General features: G+C 37.4%; 1 protein-coding gene across 12 annotated transcripts in view; it reads right to left on the bottom strand.

Moving 5' to 3' along the window:
• Positions 1–21,225, bottom strand: part of RBMS3 (RNA binding motif single stranded interacting protein 3) — a 700,434-nt gene that overhangs the window by 598,184 nt on the left and 81,025 nt on the right. For 11 of the 12 annotated variants that reach the window (XR_014883963.1, XM_085226398.1, XM_085226391.1 and 8 more), the window contains one exon: positions 1,483–1,551. The exons of the other annotated variant lie outside the window; for it this stretch is intronic. Coding sequence is in view for 9 of the 11 variants with exons in the window: in XM_085226398.1 (XP_085082524.1) it covers positions 1,483–1,551 (69 nt within the window). In the remaining 2 variants the exon portion in view is untranslated. The remainder of the gene's footprint in view (positions 1–1,482; positions 1,552–21,225) is intronic. 12 annotated transcript variants of the gene reach the window in all.

Below are 21,225 nucleotides of genomic sequence, written 5' to 3'. Positions count from 1 at the left end.
GCTGGATCTGCTTCAACAGCTCTTTATCTTTCTTGTGCTGGGAGCCCCAGGCCTGAACACAGTATACCAAATGGGGCCTCACAATGGCAGAGCAGGAGGAGGCAATCTCCTCTCTCTCTCTGCTGGCCACCCCTCTTTTGATGCAGCCCAGGATAGAGCTCACTTTCCAGACTGCAAGTGCACACATTCACTACACAACTTATTTGTTCTAAGTAGTAGAAAAATATGGGAAGGAAAGCATGTGGGAAAACATGACTTCACACATTACCATCGCTGGCAGAGAGTAAGAAAGAGTTGACCCATGGTACAGGCATTTGGGCTGGCCTTCCCTGCCAGCAACTAACCACTGTCACAACCATTTTCTAAAGTTTAACCGATCAATCTTCACTTTCATACAAATACACGTGTCCTTTTGCTCAGGTGGCCTACTGTATCTGCCTTCCAGCCTCCACTTTTGAGCTCAACTATTATCTAAACCTTCATGGAAAAATTCCCTAGAGGTGTGGGATAGGTCCCAGTCCATCATTAAGATCCCAAATCTTTGTTCTGATTCTTTTTTTGTCTCGTCTTGAACTATATAATTTGTTCAATACTATCACTCTTTTTAATATTTTATCTTTTATGCACACAGAAGGCTTTAAGCCTCCCTGTCCAGATAACACACCTCAAAAAAAAAAAAAAAAAGAGACTTCGGAAGAAATATGCACTTAAACTTAGCCTCACAAATCCCACTTTCAGACTGTCACACTTCTTTTGCCACATTGATACAATACAGCTGCCTCTCTGCCTCCACCTTTTGGCCACTAACAGTAACACAGTCTTCTGGAGACAGGTTCTAATCCATCATTTGATTTCCAGGTCATTGTTCTGGGTACTAATTTATGTAGGTCTCAAGCCAACCAAGTGCATTTAATATTAGCAGACAAGACATCCTTTTATTGCACACAAAATTCTTTGATGCCCCGCATGCAAATATCATACTTCACACAAACTATATTCCACACAAGATATACTTCAAAAGTTTGCAATCTAATCCCCACATTCAAACCTTTGGGCTGATCTCCCCCCACTTTCCCAGAAATAACCATTACCAAATCTTTTCTAGAGAAAATGTAAAACATATCCTAATCTATAATCAGATTCCCCAGAGGTTCTCCACCTCTCTTTGTCTAGACCTTGAGTCATGTAAATGCATTTGATATTAGCAGGCTAGCGATTTATTTAATGCAAAATGTATTCTGGGCCCCTCATCCAAATATAATGATTCACACAAAGCATTTTCCACATAAATGCATTAGAAGAAGCCTCTTTGTAAGCATCAATTGCATCTAACAGTCTGCCATAGAATGTCCTGCAACCACCTCAGATCAGCATGACCTACGCATGGATAACCACAGGTAGATAATTCTCCTCGTAGATTCATTTTAAAAGGAACCATGTGTCAACCAGAGCTTCATATCCCTTTTGACAAGGGCAAATTACCTGATGGGGCTGTGAACTGGACCATCTGCTGTAGGAAGGAGCACTTGAAGTCTTGCTGGCTGTAGTTCTCTGCAAAATAAAAGATTGATATCTCAAATATTCACCAACATGTACAATGGCCTTCAGTTTCTACCATGTAAAATACCATGGTAAAAAAAAAAAAAAAAAAACAATCTTAAGAAACTATAAATATGATATATAAAAATGATACAGTAAATCAGAAGTGAAAGAAGTTTGCTGGATTTGCTACCAACGCCCTCTAGCCTTGAATCTTAGTATCCCAACTTTCACCACAACTTCTGCATGTCACTTAGACTGTAAATTTGATGCCGGACCCTATCATAAACCTGGGCTGCAAAGCACTGCCTTTCAACCAAATAATTCATTCAGCTATAAGCAAACATGTTCTAAATTCTAATTGATTTTAGAAAGTTATCATTAAAGAGGTTTGTCTGCTTGCTTTGAGAAGTTACATCTTTTTTTTTTTCCCCAAACTCAGTAGTGATGTTTCATTCCAGACTTCATACAAGTTATATGGAAGCTATTTTTAACACACATAAAATCAAGCAAATGTGTTCTTTCAGGATACCTCCACCTCAAGCAGAAGTGAAACTCTGATATTTTAAAATATGTTATAAGATATACTAGTTACTTACTAACCTTTCTTACAAGAAAATTAGTCTTTGTGATTAATCCCTGCATTTCTTTCTTCTTGCACTTTTTGAAAGCACAGATAAAAAGTCCATGCCATGGACTTTTATATTCATATTTTGTGCATCATATGCAGACCTTATAATCAAACTGCATTTGACAGCACAGAAGAATCGAAGCAATATGAGAGCTAACAGAATACCAATGGTGATTTTAATGTATGTTATCCACAGTTTTTAGACTGTGAGCTTCTACATCATTTACTCCTAGTTTATGTTGGAACTTAGTGTGACACAGAGCTCCCCTAAATCCACTCCTTGTTAACACGCACATTCAGTGATTAAAAAAATAATAATAATAAAATAAGCTACCTATTCACAAGATTTGCACTCATATAGACTATCTGGACATGGGAGGCTGCCTGATAAGCACACTAGTTCAACAAGATGATGATAATATCACAATAAGGGGTCATTCATATTCGAACCATATGGACAAATTATACTTTAAAAAAGTAAACAAGACAATCCATTTAAAATTTATATGGCAATGAAGCATACTTTTTGTAGTATGAAAAGAAATAGCATATGGCTATTAATACTCAAGGATATAATACATTTCTATGCCAGTTATAACCACTAGGATTTTTACATCATTACTTATTCTAGAACTGGCACGTCATTCCTGCTAATGAGAAACAGCCACTGTTGTAATTGTGCTTTTGTATTGGTCTATCAGAAAACAGTTATTTTACAAGTTTAATTATTAGCATTACTGTATAGTGTATTTAGCTTCTAACGGACACCCTTAGAAGGATAAGCATTTTAATGAGTGGTTATAGCCTGCAACAGAATATCCCTTTTGATAAAAACTTCAGAAGAGAAAATGCACACAATGTTGATTTCAGCTTTATGAGAATTTATGAAAACTATCTTCTTCTGCTTCAGAAGGAAGATTGGCGAATCCATGAATAATAAGTTGAGTAACAAGATAGCTGAAATTTTTCAGTTTCAAGGACATCCCCAAGAAAGATATCCCACAGAGAAACAGTATCATAATATTACAAAGAAACAGAAGAGCCCTTTCCAGGCTAGGCAACAGATGCATACCTTAAAGACAAGGGCATTGGATCTTTTCTTTTTTTCCTTCCTTTGCAAACAAGAAAGGACAAGAGCCACAGAAGTTGTTAGATGTTAACCCCTACCCTCCCATTTGATTAAGATGCAAGCACTTAAAAATACCTATACAAAAAAGTAGCATAGAAGGTTTAATCTCAGCATTTATTCCCTCTCTCTGCCCACATTTGCTTTCCCCAACTCTCCACCACTATCCTTTACAAAAAATAAGCAAAAAAACCCTAAGTTATAGCAAAAAGATATGCAGTTCCATCCCCCTTCCTCCCCCCCATCCGTCCTCCAAGCATCCATATGAGATTATTTTGAGAGTACTGAAAAGTTTGGGAAACATTTCACTCTGCACTTCTTTCCAAGGTTCATCAGACTATAAGCTTTAAGGCTAGACAATACCCTCAGGCTGTCACAGGTGTTAGAACTTCTGAAATAGATGACAAAACTTATACACATGAACAAACTCCAAGCATGTGCACACACACACACTTCTACTTCCCTAAAATCAGCAGGAATTAGCCAGCCACTTACCTCTAGGAGCTTGGCCATTCATGCCTAGCAGCCAAGATCAGAAGCTGAGGCATAAGCTCTGCTGGATGAATAGCTTCTGCATGCAGCATGTACTATAAAGGAGACCTCGAGGCATAATGTTTTCACAAGGCACTTTAACCAGGAGAGCCTAGCTGCACTTAGCCCCTTAAACCTCTTCCTTTACTTCAGGGAAAACCACCTTCCTCACCACTCTCCCTTTCAAGAAACAAAGAAAACACATGTAGAATATTTAAAGACTTCCTGCTCATAAACCTGCTCTCTGGTCTTGTAGTGCTCCCTGACAGCATCATTTGAAACATCTAAATCAAGCTGCAATCCACTCTCCTAGGACTTCAAGGAAGTCCCTACGCCAAACTAATTTTACAACCAGACATCCACCTTTCCAGCTCCCTCCTGCTCCCCACAAACAGTCTCTTAGCTACACATAGGTACAAAAATCACTCCCCTCCCCAACTATTAAAAACTAATTAGGCTAATAGTTCTAATCACCTGTTTGTCTAAGCTGTTCTAATTTCTCACCTCCTCTCCTAATTCCCCCAACCTGTGAAGGGAGTAAACTTGCACAGATGCAGGTGACCACCAGTCACTCTCTGAGACCAATGAGCTTCTGTTGAAAACCTTAGGAACCTGAGCTAGTTTTCACAGCAGACTGTACTTTTGAAAGCAATAAAGATGCTACTTAGACATATGGCTTTTAGCATCTGAGCTGAGAGTTATGGGGGAAAAAAAAGAAAAGCTAGACAAGGTAGTATGCTGCATGCTACTGTAGTCTGCCCAAAAGAAGAAAATCTGCTGGGGATTCCTTTCAGGTACAACACATTCTGCAAGCATGTAGATGGATCCAAGCCTGAGCATCAGGAGTGCTGATGAAACACCAGGCTGCCCCCAGATCCCAGGGAGAGCAGAAACAAAGCACTTTTTATAGCAATGAAGCAGCACAGATAAAAGAAAAGAAAATGATGTAGTGGATGTGCAAAACTGCTGTCTTTACACACAATTCTCAGGAAAACTGTTTTCTCAGAAGGTTCATGCTACTGAACACTGTACACACTATAGCCTTAAGCCAGAAAGCAACTTCTACTTGAATACTGGCAAATCTGAGTAGGGCTCAACAGGAAAGCTCCTGAAATCATATGTTAATGTTATTATTCGTATCTTAAGTTGAGGTTATTAATGATCGTATGCAATGCAAGCCAAGATTATACATGGAGTCTATAAGTACTTTTCATCCAGTTAAGGAGAGTTCGACTGTAAGGCCAAATTTCAAAATTTGGAAAGAAAAGGAGAACACCCTGGCCTAACATCCTGCTAGCATTCAACAGTGGACTTGCTCTTTGTTTTTACTGGAGATGTTGCTTATATAAAGACTTTAGTATCAAACTTTTCATCAAACTCAGGCTATACCTTGCCCTGTGTCATATAGCCATTTCTAGATGCGGGTTTTTTTTTTGTTGTTGTTGTTTTTTGTTTTTTTTTTTTTTGGTATTGTTTGCTATAGAATTTACTTATCTTTCCTCAAATTAAAAAAAAAAAAAGCTGAACAAAATAACAGTAAACTCTGACAACTATAACATTTTAAGACTCTGAAGTGCTGTTTGTGAAGCTTTATTTAGACAAGCTTATTTCCATGGAGGTTTGCCTATATTTTGAACAGTGAACTCAGTAAGCTTTTTAAAAAAGGACCTATATTCTACTGTTGCTTACTGACAGACATAGGCTGTTGGGCTCATTTGTCTATTTCTCATTTCATGCAAGAGCATGAATATGAGAGATATGAATAGTGAGAGAGCATGAATAGAAACAGAAGCAAAATGAAAAGCATTAACCTCTCATACTATAAATGACTGTATTGTCCTTTATTACTCCCCAGAAGCAAATACCAGAGGAAGTCCTTTTGCTGCTAACCATAGCAAACTGAGAGGGAAGAGATTGCTTTTAAAGTACTGTTTTATCTATTTTTATTTATTGATCTTTTCCCACAATAATCCAGTATAGAAAACGGTAAATTATTAATTGCTGTCACAAGTTAAATAACAAGGGTGACAACTTAACTGATTCTATCTGATCAAAAATAGTACTTAGTGGAATTAGAGTCTGAAACTGGAAACAGCTATATCTCTTGAAATAACATAGACTTCATGCCTACAAATCAATCAAACCTTGCCTCTGGTCTGGCTCCAGACACTCTTAGGCTTTGTTGATTCTCTTTGTGGGGTAGGACCCCACACACACATAAGGATACTAAATCCTCCACAGTCCCTTCCTCACAAATGCCATCTCAGCAGATCAGAGGAGTCAGCTCAGTGGAAAGAGTCTCTCAGTGCTTCTGATCTGCTATCACACCTGGCTCCATGGGGAGACAGACCCCACTGAAGCTTGCTCATTAGAGACGTGCCAGTCACCCATGAAGCTATTTTTACTTCTGTACCATAAATATACATGACTCCTTTCTCCCTTCAAAACCTCAACCTATTTTTCAGCACTACCAATATTGCACTGGAAATTCACATCTAACACCACTGTGAACATAAGCAAATACAAAATATGTGAAAAAATCCATGGCTTCTTAAATACCAAAAAAGTAGAATTAATTTTCATGTTATCTTTCTTCACATTAAAAAACAATAATAATTAAAACAACTTCAGAACACCCTAACAAACTGCTTGCTTTGTAGTGCGCTTACTACAGTGACATTCAAGATATTTATTTATTTATTGTCAGAAACAAAAGACAGGAAGAGTTTGCTAATCAGATTAATAATAGGAACATCACCTCATCACAGCTATGCAGAGGTTTTTTTCAACTCTCTGGCAAACATTGCTGGTCAGCGGGCTGGGACACAGAATGAAAAGTAGAGGTGTTGACAGTAGTGGAATGACAACACGTGGTTTGACAATATTGCCTTCTTTTCCACGTAAAGAGGGTACAGTGCACGCCTCAGCTAGCTTGGCAGCAGAGTGAATAGCACATACCAAAGCGTAACAATTGTTTTGTGCTGATGAGATGAAGCAGGAGAATCATCAAATACCTTGTCCAGTAAAAGTGTAATGCCAAGAAAAGGCACTAGAAAAGCAATTGATCTGGATACACTGGTCAGAATGCAAAACACAACAGATTTGAGAGATGTACAGTTTATAATTTGTAAATGGAACGCATTGGAAAGTTGTATCTGAAAAAAGAGGGCAGTGGAGAAGAATATTTGCTTAACTTTGTTGCACAATGTCATCAGGGATTACTTCCTTTAGCTTACAGAAATCGATGTTATGACAGGAAAAGGCAGAGCAGGAGAGATATTGACTGAGCTGTCAACCATAGGAGTATATCTCCGTGAACTTGAGTGTTTGGACTTTGATGAAGCAAAAGCATTCAGTGGGCATTTTTATAGGAACTCAGGCACTCACTCAATGTACTCACTTGCATTTTATATCCACTCTCTACTCTTGGTTATCAACATAGAGACGTCATAACTGTTGAGGTGCAATTGTCAAAAGTAACACAATTCATCTATCTCTAGGTTTAGTGATTTGACATGGTCTCTTAACCAGGATGTAGAGCTTGTCACGGTACTGTGATTCTCCTTCTTTTTTCTCTTTGTCATCAATTTAATATAGATATTTTGGCACACTCAAGGAAAAAAACAAGTCTGGAAAAAGCTGGGGATGAAGATGTCTTCTCTGCACAATCTCTATTTACGCTTACCTATCAAGAGTTTCGTGTTCAGTAAAACACCTTTGCCTCGTGATCATTCATATCCTTTATGACTGTTAAAATTGGTAATGAATGTATTTGAAATTCCAAAATACAACTTTAAATGGGGATAAAGTCCACAAGCCTTACATATATGTCATATATCACATATATGTCATATACTATGACAATATCACAAAGCAAAAGAAGTACTAGAGAATGTGCTACACACCTCAAATCAGGTCTACATTAGAAGAAAAGGGTGGCCAAGCTCTAGCCAAAAATATTGAAGCCATTAACTCCTTGTTCATTCTCATCTGTATTGGAAAATTAGTATCATTTAACTGAGTCACAAACAATCTGAACAACACTTACAGTTGCAGTAAGTGACAAACAGCAACTTCATCCTTAGGAATTTTAATATGGGGAAAGAACTTTCCATCTCCTTGGGGATTCTACACCATGATTAGCTATGTAGTCAGCACTTTTTCCCAAAGCCAGAGAGTCTGAAGATAAGCTCCAAAGAGATCGAGGAACAACCCTCAAGTCTTCCAGATGGAGTTAACATAAAGTTTGCACCCTTATCCCATAAAATGTAGAATTAAGAAATTGTGAGAAAGCCACAAGACCTGGGAATACACAGAAAGATAAGGAGGGAAAAATCATCTCAACAGTGAGAAAGATGAGAAAAACTAAAATATAGAAACATTTGATAATTTAAGGTCAAGAATTATCCTAAGTACTACAGAAAAGGTGCAAGAGTATATCACAGACATACAAGAGAGATAAAAATGAAATTTTATTTTTAAAAGTTAGGAGATGTTTTTTGGAGAAAAAAAAGAAAGAAAAAACCTAGAAGGTATGAAATATCTTATTAAGTTGAATAATGTTACATTCTCAGCTGTCAGTAACTTCAAGCAATCGGGAGGGAGCCTGACAGTAGTGATATTATCAGGATATTTACTCATATTGAAAGAATAAATAATGAAATAAACTGTGTTATCATCAGAGGAACTTGAAGGAACATATAACAGCTTTCATGTCCTGCAGTCTCCCTTTTTTTCCTGACTAACTAAAAAACTATTAATAAAGACAGAATTGGTTATGGCCAACAGTAGAATAGAATTTGTTTTATGAGACTGAAAGATGTGACTGTCTTCAAAAGTTTGCATAGGTCTGTTAATTAGCTTAACAGTTGTATGTTGATTTGAAACAGAAACCCAAAAGAATGTCATTGCAGTGAGAGGTGTCCTTTTCCAACACGAATTCTGATAGATACTTGTTCCATTAAAGACTCAGACAAAATATTAAAAGTGACACAGAATCTTTGAGGATATCAAGTTTGAGATGTTAAAAAATATCAAAGTGGCCAAAAAGAAGACTGAGACATTCAGAAATAAAATAGTCAAAAATATAGCAACAACTTGAAATACAAAACAACGAATGCTTTCATAAAGATGTGTCTTTCCATCTTTTATTAATGTTCAAAGAATTCAGAATTAAGCTTACATTAAAGATTACAATGAAGTCAAAAAAGACAAGAGCTTTGATAAAATGATACAAAAGATAGTACTGTAGAAATTCAAGTAGAAGTAGGTGGACAGCAGATGGACTAATAAGAATATTTCATATGTTTTTCAGTACTGGAAGGCAAGGTTATGAATCATGAAGGTTCAGGAGAGGTTAAAAATTTGATTAATTTTTATCATTTATTTTCAAACAACCACTATTTGCAAACAATGTAACCATAGAAAGGTGGAGGAGGTACTTTAATGATTTCTTTAATGGTAAGGTAGGTTAAAGTGAACAACAAAAGGCCATTTTCTAGACAAATGAACCATCCTCTTAAGAATCAAATTTTTAAAGCACTGAAAAGTTAATTTGATGTTCCGGAAAAAAAATGCTTGCAATTCCAGCTCAATTATTAAGACCAGGAAGCAATAAGCAAAACGCTTAGTCCAAAATTTTGCAAACTAATTTCAAACATGTTCCAAAGAACTGAAAAGAGAATCATATTTCCAGTATGGATGTATTGGAAATGTAGGAATTATTGTTGTAATGAAAAGAAACGCACCTCGGAAATCCATCTTTCATACCTTTTAGAGACACATAGTTATTAAGCAGATGAAACAGAGAAAGACAGTGAGTATTGGTGTCTGGCAAAGATCATGATGTTTGCTTCCAAGATTACTCACAAAAAAAAAAGCAATCATTTCAGTTAGATGTTGTCACAAGAGAAAACAGTGATATAAACACAATTAAGGTGTAATTTCTTAGAGGATTTCGGAAGAACATGCTATTGCATCTTTGGGCTGCAGGAAGGGTATCTGACATCTTTAACACCACATTAAAAGCACGCAACTACATTTGTGAGATGTTAAAAATTGTACCTTTTAAATAGGGAGGCAATGAAATTCCTGCTGTGCTCAATAGCAACAGAACAATAAGGCAGGATGAGGAGCCAGCCTCATATTTTTCAGAATGGTCCAGTCCTTGGGAGAGCCCCAGGTTGGAATGAGATGAGGCAGACCACCTTGACTTTAGAGCAAGTAACTGCTGCAGAAGGGATGAGGTGGGAGGAAAAGTTTGTTCTCAGACCAGGAGACATGGAAAGATAAATTCAAGAAATATAAAACTAGGTAAATAGCTGTATAATGATAAGAACTTGAGCAAGCTTTTTGTCACTCGGTGACCTTAGATTGCAATGAGTTTGGTAGCATAAATGCCTGACTGAATTAAATTGTAGTACAGGAGGAAGGAGGAGATCCAGTAGTTTGCTACTTTGGCTCTAGTGACAGTGCGGAAGTTTGGTTTTGCACTCATTTTCCTAAAATGATTAAAAAGACACCAAGTATAAAAAGGATCATTTGAATTTAAATTAGTACTGATATTCTATAATCAGCAGCTGACCTAAGAAGCTGGCAAATAAAAAAGGTGACTTTATAATGCATTTTAATGGTAGTCAGAGTTAGCATAATATGTTTGCCATCAGTGCCAGCTGCTATGACTGGGAAGCATGTGGTTTACTACCTATTGGCCACCGTAACAAACTTTCTGGGTTCTTGGGCACAGAAAGTACTTTCACTTTGTTGCAGACATTTCTACAGAGAATACGGTTTTGCAGAGGATCCACACCACCACAGTTACCAAAGAAATGTGCTGGTATAATTGTTGTATAGACAACCTAGTAATCCAGACAACATTCGTCTGCAAACAGCGTGCTCATCTGTGTAAGATCTGTGAGATCCTACGCCTCATCTCCACCAGCCTTCCCCTTCCACAAGCACAAGTCTTCAGGCTCTCCTCCCCATCTGAGCCCCTGTGCACACTCCTCAACTTCCACCTGTGCTCACGCTCTCCCAAGCCCATCGTACAACCTAAATCACAAGGTGAGACAGGCATTCCGACATGCCTGTCACTGCAGTAGGAGAGATGTGACATAGTGGCTAGAGCAACAATAACTGAAAAAAATATATCATCCCTGCTTCTTCAGATGCCCCTCCCTACACCATGATCAAGGCACACCACGGCAATAAATTCTTCTAAAAGCCCTTAAATCTATCAGACTAATTGCTAAATATGAAGTAGCCATTCATCTTTCCTGGTTACACTGTTATGCATGTATTTGCTGTAAGATTTTTTTTAATGTTTCCTTATGACTAAAGCACAAAATAAAAGTAACATCACTCCATCTACTTTCAGTGCAATGCTTCTTTCTGAAGACCGTAGAATAGCTCAGGATTGGGAGCATGAAAGATAAGGAGAACTCCCAAAAGAAAGGGAAGAATATTTCCCTGCTGTATTCACATCGACTTAGAAGTTAAGGCACTTATTTCCAGACTGTAGAATGAATAAGCATCACCCAAAAAGCTTCTGTTTAAAAAACTTCCTGGAAATCTTACAGCAATTCTCCATTCACTTAGAACAAGTGAAATTGGAATATATTTTAGCGGATAGGTCAAGTATTTAATATAATAATATATTTATCAACCAACTCAAAACAATAAGTGGAAAGACACTTGAAAGATAACATAATCAAGACTGAGAGGCAAGCTCAGGACTGCAAGCATGCTCTTTGACAATTTGTTCAGCACACAGCAACCTCGCCAAATTAAGAAAATTCCAAGTGCTTTAGGAAAGGCTGCCCTCTTCAGACAAACTTAACAAAAGTACCCAAATGAGGTTGTCTTGAAGCTAAACTGAAAACGTGGTGAAACGAACTGTGCAGCTTCATATCAATCTTGTAGCAACTTTATTCTACTTGATAACGATTTTCTACTACATAAATAAAAGAGCAGCTCTTCTTATCACTAGACACATAGTGATGCAATGTTGTTTGAACTCTGCAGCCTCATTTATATATTTTCTATAAGGATGCTAAAAACTTTCATCCACATGCTGAAATATAAAACATAATTAATTAACAAAGCTACAGTGTCTGAAGTTTCTCTACATAGTTATTTGGAAAAAAGACCAGTTCACAGGCCTGAACTTCTATCACTTGCATTTTAGAGATATTTTGTTCTCCCTAATGATGGAAAATAGTGAGTAGAAAAGCGTTTTTGTTGTCCTCAGTGTACTTTTATACTTGGTATATATCTTTATTTTTCTTGAAGCTTTCCCAAACTAGTAGGAAAATGAGCTTATTTAGCTGGAAAGATACTTTCCATTACAATTGATCTTCTGAGGGTCTTCACGGATAATTTTGTGGATTTCTATCTTCTATCATTCTAGTCTGCAAAGCACAAAGCCACCGGGTAATTTCCTGGAAAATATAAATACAAACTATGAATTTTTGTCAGGAGATTATCCATATAAGAAAGTAACTGTAACTGGTTTTGCAGGTATAAATAACAGCTTCCAATTATTGGGAAAGGTAAAGTGGATTCAAATGTTTTTGGCAGAACTTTGCTTTGAAAGCTGGAAAGTATATCATGCAATCTGCTGAGGAGGTACAGAGGTACAAATCATGCTACACAATACCAACCTCACAGAGAGATATCAAAATTTTTCAAGTCCTTTAGCAAAATTTGGAATGGTACTAGACAAACTTTTTTTTAAATCAGTCAATAACTGTCAATCTAGCACCCTAAAATTGCTCTGGAACAGGAAGCAAAGATAATGTTACAAAGAGTATTATCAGCAACAAAAAGATAGAAGGGATTTAACTGCCAGCTTGATGGGAGTTTCTCAGCTCCTGTTTAGCCAAGTGTTTTTTTTTTTTTCAGTTTTTCAGTAAAGCCTCCAGTGTCACCAGGTCTCAGAGGAAAAAGTCTGTTTGCACACTAAGCTCCAGAACTGAGATATGGCTCTTCTTTATTGCAAAATATCTTGTCCTCTCCCATCTTTCTTTCTGTCTCACAAAACTTCCCCTAAGCATGGTAAATCCAGATTATTCTATACTCTGTTCTAAAATTTGACTGAATTTTCCTGTCTTCTTGACCATCTCTACCAGGAGTTCTCATCAACAAAAGATACCCTCCTTCCATAAGAAGTCTCTTAACTCTGATGCAAGCATCACATCTAATTACACTCAAAAAAATATATATATATTTATATATAATAATAATAAAACACTTTCAACTTTAACCATGTGGAGAAATCCCTCTGAGGACTTCTCTCTTTTTGCCTTTGTTAAATGGAATTTGGTTTAAGATGTACTTTAAGTTAAGCATTACTTAAATGCTTTGTTGAACTGAGGCCTGAAATGGGACTTTAATTTCCTTAACAACTCTCGATATGCCATTACAAGAATAAATGTAGAAAAATCAGACTTTCTGAAAAAAATGCATCCCAAGGGCACTAGTAAAAGCAAATTACGAAGAAGTTAAATAATGCCAAGCTATAAATCTCTCATCTACCAACACTTATCCATCTGCCCTACCAATATGTTAAGGAGTAGGACTTGTTTAAGAAGTGTGATGTTAGAGCTGGAAATGAATACTTGCCTTTTAGTCGCCTCCTGTACTATGGTATTCAGTTTCATGTATAATTGATGGGTTGAAATTTTAAGATAGAGTAAATAAATTATGAGTATTCAAAATACCACCCTTTTGTCAGTAAAACCCTGTTATTCTTCACACTGACTCAGCCACCCCTTGTGCTGCTATCTATATTTATAGGAGCAGTATTTTCTGTGATTTTGTGGTATACTCTTACTAAAATTATTTTGATGGAAAACATAGCTATGATTTTGTAATAATCAAAATACAGTACATTTTTCTTTGGGTGTTTTTCCCCTCACTCAATTGAGTCATAGTGTAAAAGAAAGGCATATTAGTGAGTTGAATACCAGCATTTTATATGCCATTGGTATTCTCGCACAATAGAATTCTTGAGAACTCTGCAGTAACTCTTTCCTGCAGTGAAACACAGGGGTGTCCACATTGGCATTCTTGAATTTTCTTATGCTGTTAAATTATAAGACTGCTTGTACTATGAAGAGAGATTGGGTTATGAATTTTCTGAAGTGACAGATTCCGTTATATAAACCACCAGTGAGTCTGGGAATGCCATTCAACATTTTCAGCCTTGGAATTAATTTTATTCTCCTTCTTCCCATGAGTAAATTGAAAATGTTCACAATTCTACTAGTAGGGACTGCAGTTTCCATGACAAAGTCACATCCCTGGGAAAACCTAAAGTATTTCTTCCAGCTGTGGAAGGACAGAACTGCAAGTGTACAGAGGTACAATTCTGTCATGACATCAGTGCACTTGTCATGACTTATTGAGAAAGTCAAACAAGGATCCTACAATTAAAAGGCTGCTTTACAAAATAGCTGTTGAATACTTTTTGTAAAAGATGAGGCTAATGAATTTGGAAACATAACAGATGCAATATATTTGCGTAACTCAGTAGAATTTTATTTTATTTGTAAAGATACTGTTCTTTTCTCCCATAACATGCAAATCTTCCCACTTACTTCAGGCACATAAGAGCGCTGGTCAGAGGGGGTAGTCACTTATGTCTGCTTCAGTGCTATGAATATGGCATCAAAAGTAAACAGTGAAGTGACACCACTTATAAAAGTTAATATAATATTCTTATATGAATTACTTTGTATAGTCACAGTTTATTCTTAATCACATACTACAGAGGACTACAGGACTTCCTAGAATAAATAATTCGAGCACTAGGAATAGACAGCATTTTTCAGTGAAAAGAATTTGAACAGGTAAATGAACACAAGGAAATTCATTAAGAGAGAAGCAACACAATAAATTTTGTAACTGAATAGAGTTTGTAACTGGATAAAATACAATTCATATTTAAGCATTAGAGGAAAGCAACAGAAATTCAAGGACTATATAAAGATTACTGATTATTCCTTAAATAAAAACCAAGAAAGAAGCCTGGCTACCTCTCAAGCACTGGCACAATTCAAACAAACATAAATTCATGTTTGTCTGTCTCCATTTCCTACGCAAAAGCCATCAAGGAAGTAGCACCATTATTCCAAATTTTTCCATCTTCATAGTCCCCTTAGACACTCATCTGGGAAAACAAAGGGGGGAAAAAACAGCATTCCTCCTTAAGTACCTGTTACAGCTGGTGTTACAGTTGGAAAGATTATTGTGGTGACAATGGGAAAAGAAATAAACAAGGAAGGAATGCTCACCTGTACCTAAAGACCCAAAAATCCAAAGACCCAAAGATCTAGGTTTGCAAGAAAGACTCCACAAAGAAGGAATCTCCAGAAACAGACCCTTCCCCTGTGGCATTCAGCCCTTAAATGGGGTCTAGGAGAGGTGCAGCCAGGCTCCACCCCTTCCGGTCACACAGCTGAATCGCCTTCACCTGTGCTCCATGGCTGACTCAGTGCTTGTCTCAGGTGATCAATCAGTGATTCAGGCCCTGACTCAACAGTTCCCATACAGTACCCAAGTCTCTCAAATTAGATTTTGACATAATCTCATTCACTTGTTCAGATTTCACCCCCCAAATTGAAAGACATAGAACCTGAGGCTTCAGAGTACATGTCCAGGTCTCTGCGATTATTCTGAACAGAAAATCCTTCATGAGCTCTAAATAATTTCTGACACCCTGTTAGGTCAAAGACAAGTTATCAACCCAGGCTGACTACTGGGCTCACGCATATGCAAAAGCCAGGTCAATTTTTGCATTGCTTCACCTTTCTGCAAGCACAAGCACAGTGCTTCATTTGCAGCCTGCTTTCAGCAACAGAGCAGTATTGAAAGTGGAGTAAGAAACTTTTCACAACCTTAAAAATAACCTTCAGCTGGCAGATGCAACCCTTGAGTACAATAAGTAGATCTAAACACCTTCATGCTCATAGATTCAAACTCTACAAGTTACAGGAAATATTGCTGTAAGAGCTGAAACATAGGAAAAAAAACAAAAATTTCTTAATGGAACATGTCACACAACAAATGTATGCTCCTGGAAAACTCAAGAAGGAATAAAAGTATGCTGATATTCTTTTTTTTTTTTTTTTAAGGGAAGAAATAATTCTGTTTTACTCTACTTAAAACATTATAAATTCATTCAAGTCAGGGGGGCAAGGAGAGGTTAATTTAAGTCTAATCTGGCTTCTTGGGTTATGGAAAGTAAAATTGTGATTTACCCATGATTTAATCTTCATAAAGTGCTTAAGTTTAACAAACAAACAAACAAAAAAAAAACAATGAGGGCAAAGATCCAATGGAGTCCCAATGAGTTCCTCATCAGGTGTACAGAAGAGTTTCAGTTGTGTAATATCTACAGTGTGTTAAGCCAAGTCTTGTGTCAGGGTTCTCAGCTAGTAGAAATATAATCTGCAATTGAAGCAGGCCAGCTTTTCTTATAACATGAAATTTGTATCCAAAATGCTGCATATACACCATCTATGTTAATCGGTTTAACATCGGGACTTCCAAATTCCCATTTGAACCAGCGAACGTTTCAGCATGCTGTCCTGATGAATGACTCTGTGCTTGGCCAGCACGGCTTAAACCAGCTCCCTTAGGGAAGCAGCCTCTTCCAGCTGGGCTGTTTTGGTCAGATGTCAGATTTCATAACATCCCCTAGGTCCATCTTACTTACACCAACAGAAGCACGTAGTGTAGGTTCGGATACTGAAAGAGGCTTTTGCAAAGCAATGACTGAACTCGCATTTGGCCTGTGCCCTCATACTTTCAAGCTGGGATTTTCAAAGGAGTTTGAATTTTGCTGGTAGATGAACAGAAAATACCTTCCCATTCCTTTGAAGAGGTCAGTCTGAAGCTGTAATGAGCCTGCAAATAGTGATTAGCATCGCAAGTGGCACCCTGAATAATAAAATCTCCGTAAGCCAGATTCTAGCTTTCTGGAAATTAAAGATACTATTCACATTTACCTCTCAGGACCTAATTTTGGTTTCCTATTGCTAAATGAGAGATCATAAGGCATTCAGCTATAGTGAATTGCTCCTAGACTCTTTGGGTAAGATCTAATCCTTGGAATCTTGGAATTTCATTTGCAAGCCTTCTGGAGGTTTCTTGCTGCCTGCTCCTGCTTCATTCCTCTTCCAACCTGAAGAAGAATTCCTGCCAGCAATCAGTCTACAGGACACTGAGCAACACCTTCCCTGTTCAAAGGCTGCACCTCCTCCAAACTGGGCTTGAAGAACCATGTCTGAAGTCTAATTCTCCCACTATGCGTATAAATTGCACACACCTGGAGCCAGATGGAGTTATGAGGCTGTGAGCATCTTTGTGGTACACTGCACCTCCTCCTATTTGCACAACAACCACTTACAGTTCAGCTCAATTCTTCCATAACGCATTTCATCAATAAACATTGTCAGACTGTTGGGCTAGTTTAAAGCACATGGAGAGATTTATCCTGACATCAAAGTGAAGCTGAGTAAAACCAAAATAATAAATGAACAAACCCTCAGTCAGGTATAAATATCTCAACCCACAAGTGGGAAGCACTCAAGTTATACTAAAGCTTCCATTCAGCACTGCTTCTACAGTAGTAGCTGTTAAGCTAATCAGAAGCGCATCCTGGAGACAAACCTAGCCTGGGCAGGCTGTTTCAGCACAGTAAATGGACAGAAGAGTCCATTGATGCCCATGGAAACACCATTAGCTTTTCTTCTACCTTCCACCACACCCCACATAAGGACATTGGTCAAATAGTCCAGAGGAAAGGCCAAGCACAGACTTTGGAGCTGTACATTCCCCAGAGAAGATTTCCTCTGCTGTGATTTTTGAAAACCATAAAGTCTTTTACTTTTCTACATTAATCTTGAAATTCATTCCATTTTCCATGCTTGATTATAGAAAGCCTCTCTGAAGTCCCTGAAATAAAAATATTAAGCAGAACACCAAAGTGTTTTTAAAATACTGTAGCACTCCAATCTCCGCCTGCCACTCTGTGGCACACAGCAATTTAAAATTATTGAAGCTCTCAAATTAAGTGCTTAAATTGGAAGGTGATCACCACTCTGAACATGTGAATTGTACAGCTATCTGAACTATCAAAGCGCTTCAATCTACTCTAAGCAGGTCATTTTTGGAAGTGATAAGGGAGCCGGGATTGCCCAGCCTGCACTGATTTAAAGCTGTTTTCTTTTCAATGCATTTTTACAAGTATTGGAGCTTGGGTGCTGAGTAATTCTGGTTGCTGTGCTGAACATATCTGATAAAGTTGGAAAGGTTTGATTTGTAATTTTGTCTTGTTATTAATTAGCCATTTTGTTCAGCATTTTCCTTCAGGAGTCCAGTCAAAGCATATATTTATCTCTAGTTCTTCCGAAGTTGTGTGGATATAAAAATCGAACACCTATATCCATTCTCCAAATCTTCAATTCACCTAGTATAGAATGTACTATTTTCTGAATGTACTGAAAATTTCATTGCTTTGTAGTTACAAATTGAAACCTATAATGCTTATCTCCAGGAATCAATCACTAATGCCTTTTTTTAACAGTCTTGCAATGTTGGCACACAGTGCCTTTAGAAAGTATTTTCTTAAATGAACCAGTAATAGCTAGTTATTGCTTGTAATATATTATTCAGTGACGAAAAAGTTACATTCCAAACACAAACCTTCTCCAGCTGCAAGGACTATAGAAACATGAGAGATCCTTAAACTGTGGGACGATTCTTTCCTTTGCCATCCAAAGTAGCTTAGGGCCAGAATATGGCCTTGCCAGTTTTTTTGTTTTGTTTTTTGGTTTTTTTGTTTTGTTGTTTTGTTTTGTTTTGTTTTATTCGGACAGCTTTCTACTCCCAGAATTGTTAAATATTGCACTATTTCCCACACTGCATATAGTGCAATTAGAGAGATTATTTTTGTGAGCATTTCCCTTGTGCTCCTCCAACTGCCCCATGGCACAGCTGTCATGGCTGATGTCCTGCCCTGATTCACAGTTCCCAGCAAGTATTTCCCATTGGCTTTTCTGAATGGCTTTAATGATAATGCATAATTATTTAAAAACTCTGAAGACTACTGGAATTTGTTACAAACGAACTCCACTTTACACCTAGTCTTTTTAGGGTACTTTCCTTCTCTATTGGAAATAACTTCTGAGATGAAGAACTATGTCAACCTTCCAGTTGTAGACCCTTAAAAATCAAAATCTCTTTTAAGTGGAAGCACATTTAGGTTACTTAGCAGCATTTCCATTTATACTGTCTCATGATCTACTGCATAGCATGTACATTACCACTTGCATACTGAGGGATTTTTTACTCATACCTCATTGATAGGCAGCTCATTTATGACGCTGAAAATTCTTTCTTGTTTGCCATTTGGAAGACTTCTATCAGCAGCAAAATGAATCTAATTCCACATACTGCTTTGGATTCACACAGTGACTTTGTTGTATCCATCCAAACTTTCAGCATAATGGCCAGTCAAACACCAGAAGCGAGATAATACAACTGTGCTTAACATTTATCTATTACCAAACCATTCTGTTGAGCTTACATTGATTTAACTGTGCAAGCTGCACCTTCATAAAATTATTTTTATTGGCATACTAAGACACATCAAGATGCTTCATAGAAATTTATAAAGGCAAATGTCGTGATTTCAGAAGTATGAAGGCTTTTCTACATCCATTCATATTCTCCTAAATGATTAACCCTTGTGTGAAAAATTACTTTACAAGTGATTTTCCAGGTTGAAATCAAGGCTTCATTTCAAACATTACTTTCATATTGTTGTGTGTAGCAACGCAGAAGAGCCTGGCAGGAGTTGTTGCTCCTTAGTTTACTACCTGCTGTGGTTGCTTACATCACCATTCTTTGGCATATATTGTAATGCTGCATTCCCCATTATTCTGTAAGATTTTCCTGATTCTTTGCTGAAGAGTTCAGTAATTTATCAGCCATCTCATTCTTGCAAGCATTTCTCTGGTGTGCTCTATATCTTTACCAAGCTCAGTAGTTGAGCTGGTGGAATATTTTACTATGACTCCCAGTAGCAATAGGCTGAACTTCTTGATGATACTATCCTTGTTGATTGTTGCTCCCCTTCTTTCTACTCATGCTGCCTCTTGTTGCACTGTCCCTTTTAATAACTTTTTTGCTGCCTCTTTTTCAGAGTTATTTTTTGAGGAGTTAACGTCTTTTCTAGCTTGTTTCTTCCCTGGCCCTCAATTATGCAGACTTCAGAGACACTTTTCTGAAAATCAGTAACAGCTGTTTCAGCATCTATGATACAATTATTCAAATAAAGACAATGGCATGTCAGTGCTGACATGTACAGGATCTGAGTCTGAACACACTTGAACTCTTTTCATTGGTACAACTAGAAATCTGTTTTCTTAAGTCTCGATTAGCCTCTTCCTTAGGCTTTTTTAGGACTGTAAAAATGAAGAGATGGAAAAGATTTTTAAAGCCGTTTTGGCCCCACTTTCTGCATTAAGTCAAAACTGAGCAATTGTGGGCTACCCCTGGCAGAGTTTCCTTTATCCACTTTTTGAAAGCCCTAGTGAGAAGCACTGAGCAACTGTCCCACTGCTGGAACAATCACTCACTGTTCTTTCCTATCAGTCTCATATTCCTTGTGAGATTAAGACTCCCCTCAGGCCTCTTTTTACTAAATTAGACCAATCAGTTTCTTTACCTTATTTCTAAAAGCATACTCTTTTCCTCTATCCAGTCTATCTACTCTTAAGCCTGGCTTCCAAAACCATTTTTCATTTACTGCCACCCCAGCAGATCACTTTTCCTACTTCTGGAAAGAAAGTAAAACATCCTACAGTGTTACCCCCATATTTTTGCAGCAGCATCACCTAAAGAGTGTTTGTTTTTAATGCATTTTATTTTAAGTCTTACCAAAAAATCACTCCTGTAGCTTCTGATATAATCTCATCTATATCATCTCGTGTCTTGAAGGGCTGACCCAAAATCTCCTTTCAGTACATAGCTAGTTTTAAACCAATTCCCAGTGACTTCCCAGTAACTTAATTTGGATGATTTGTATGGCTTTTGGACAGCCACATTTAGCATAGTTTCTTCTCACTCTGATCTCTGGCACTGATTGTAATTTCTTCCTCATGCTAATCTAAGATACAGGGAACGTGTTTGCTTGTGTCTTACTCTGATATACACTGACTAACCCAACTTCGGTTATTAATGTTATTGCAAAGGACTGGCCAAGAAGTGTTGTCAGTTGGAGCATGCTGATGAGTAACTCCATAGTCATAATTGGCTCTTAGCCTACAAGTGATGATTCCGTTTCTGAATTAATGCTATGGAGACTGAATGGTAACTATACTGCATCTTA

This window comes from Meleagris gallopavo, chromosome 6, assembly GCF_905368555.1.
Source record: "Meleagris gallopavo chromosome 6, MGAL_WU_HG_1.1, whole genome shotgun sequence".
Taxonomy (NCBI): Eukaryota; Metazoa; Chordata; class Aves; order Galliformes; family Phasianidae; genus Meleagris; species Meleagris gallopavo.
Note: the sequence above shows the minus strand (reverse complement) of the source record. Positions and strands in the feature narration are given on the sequence as shown.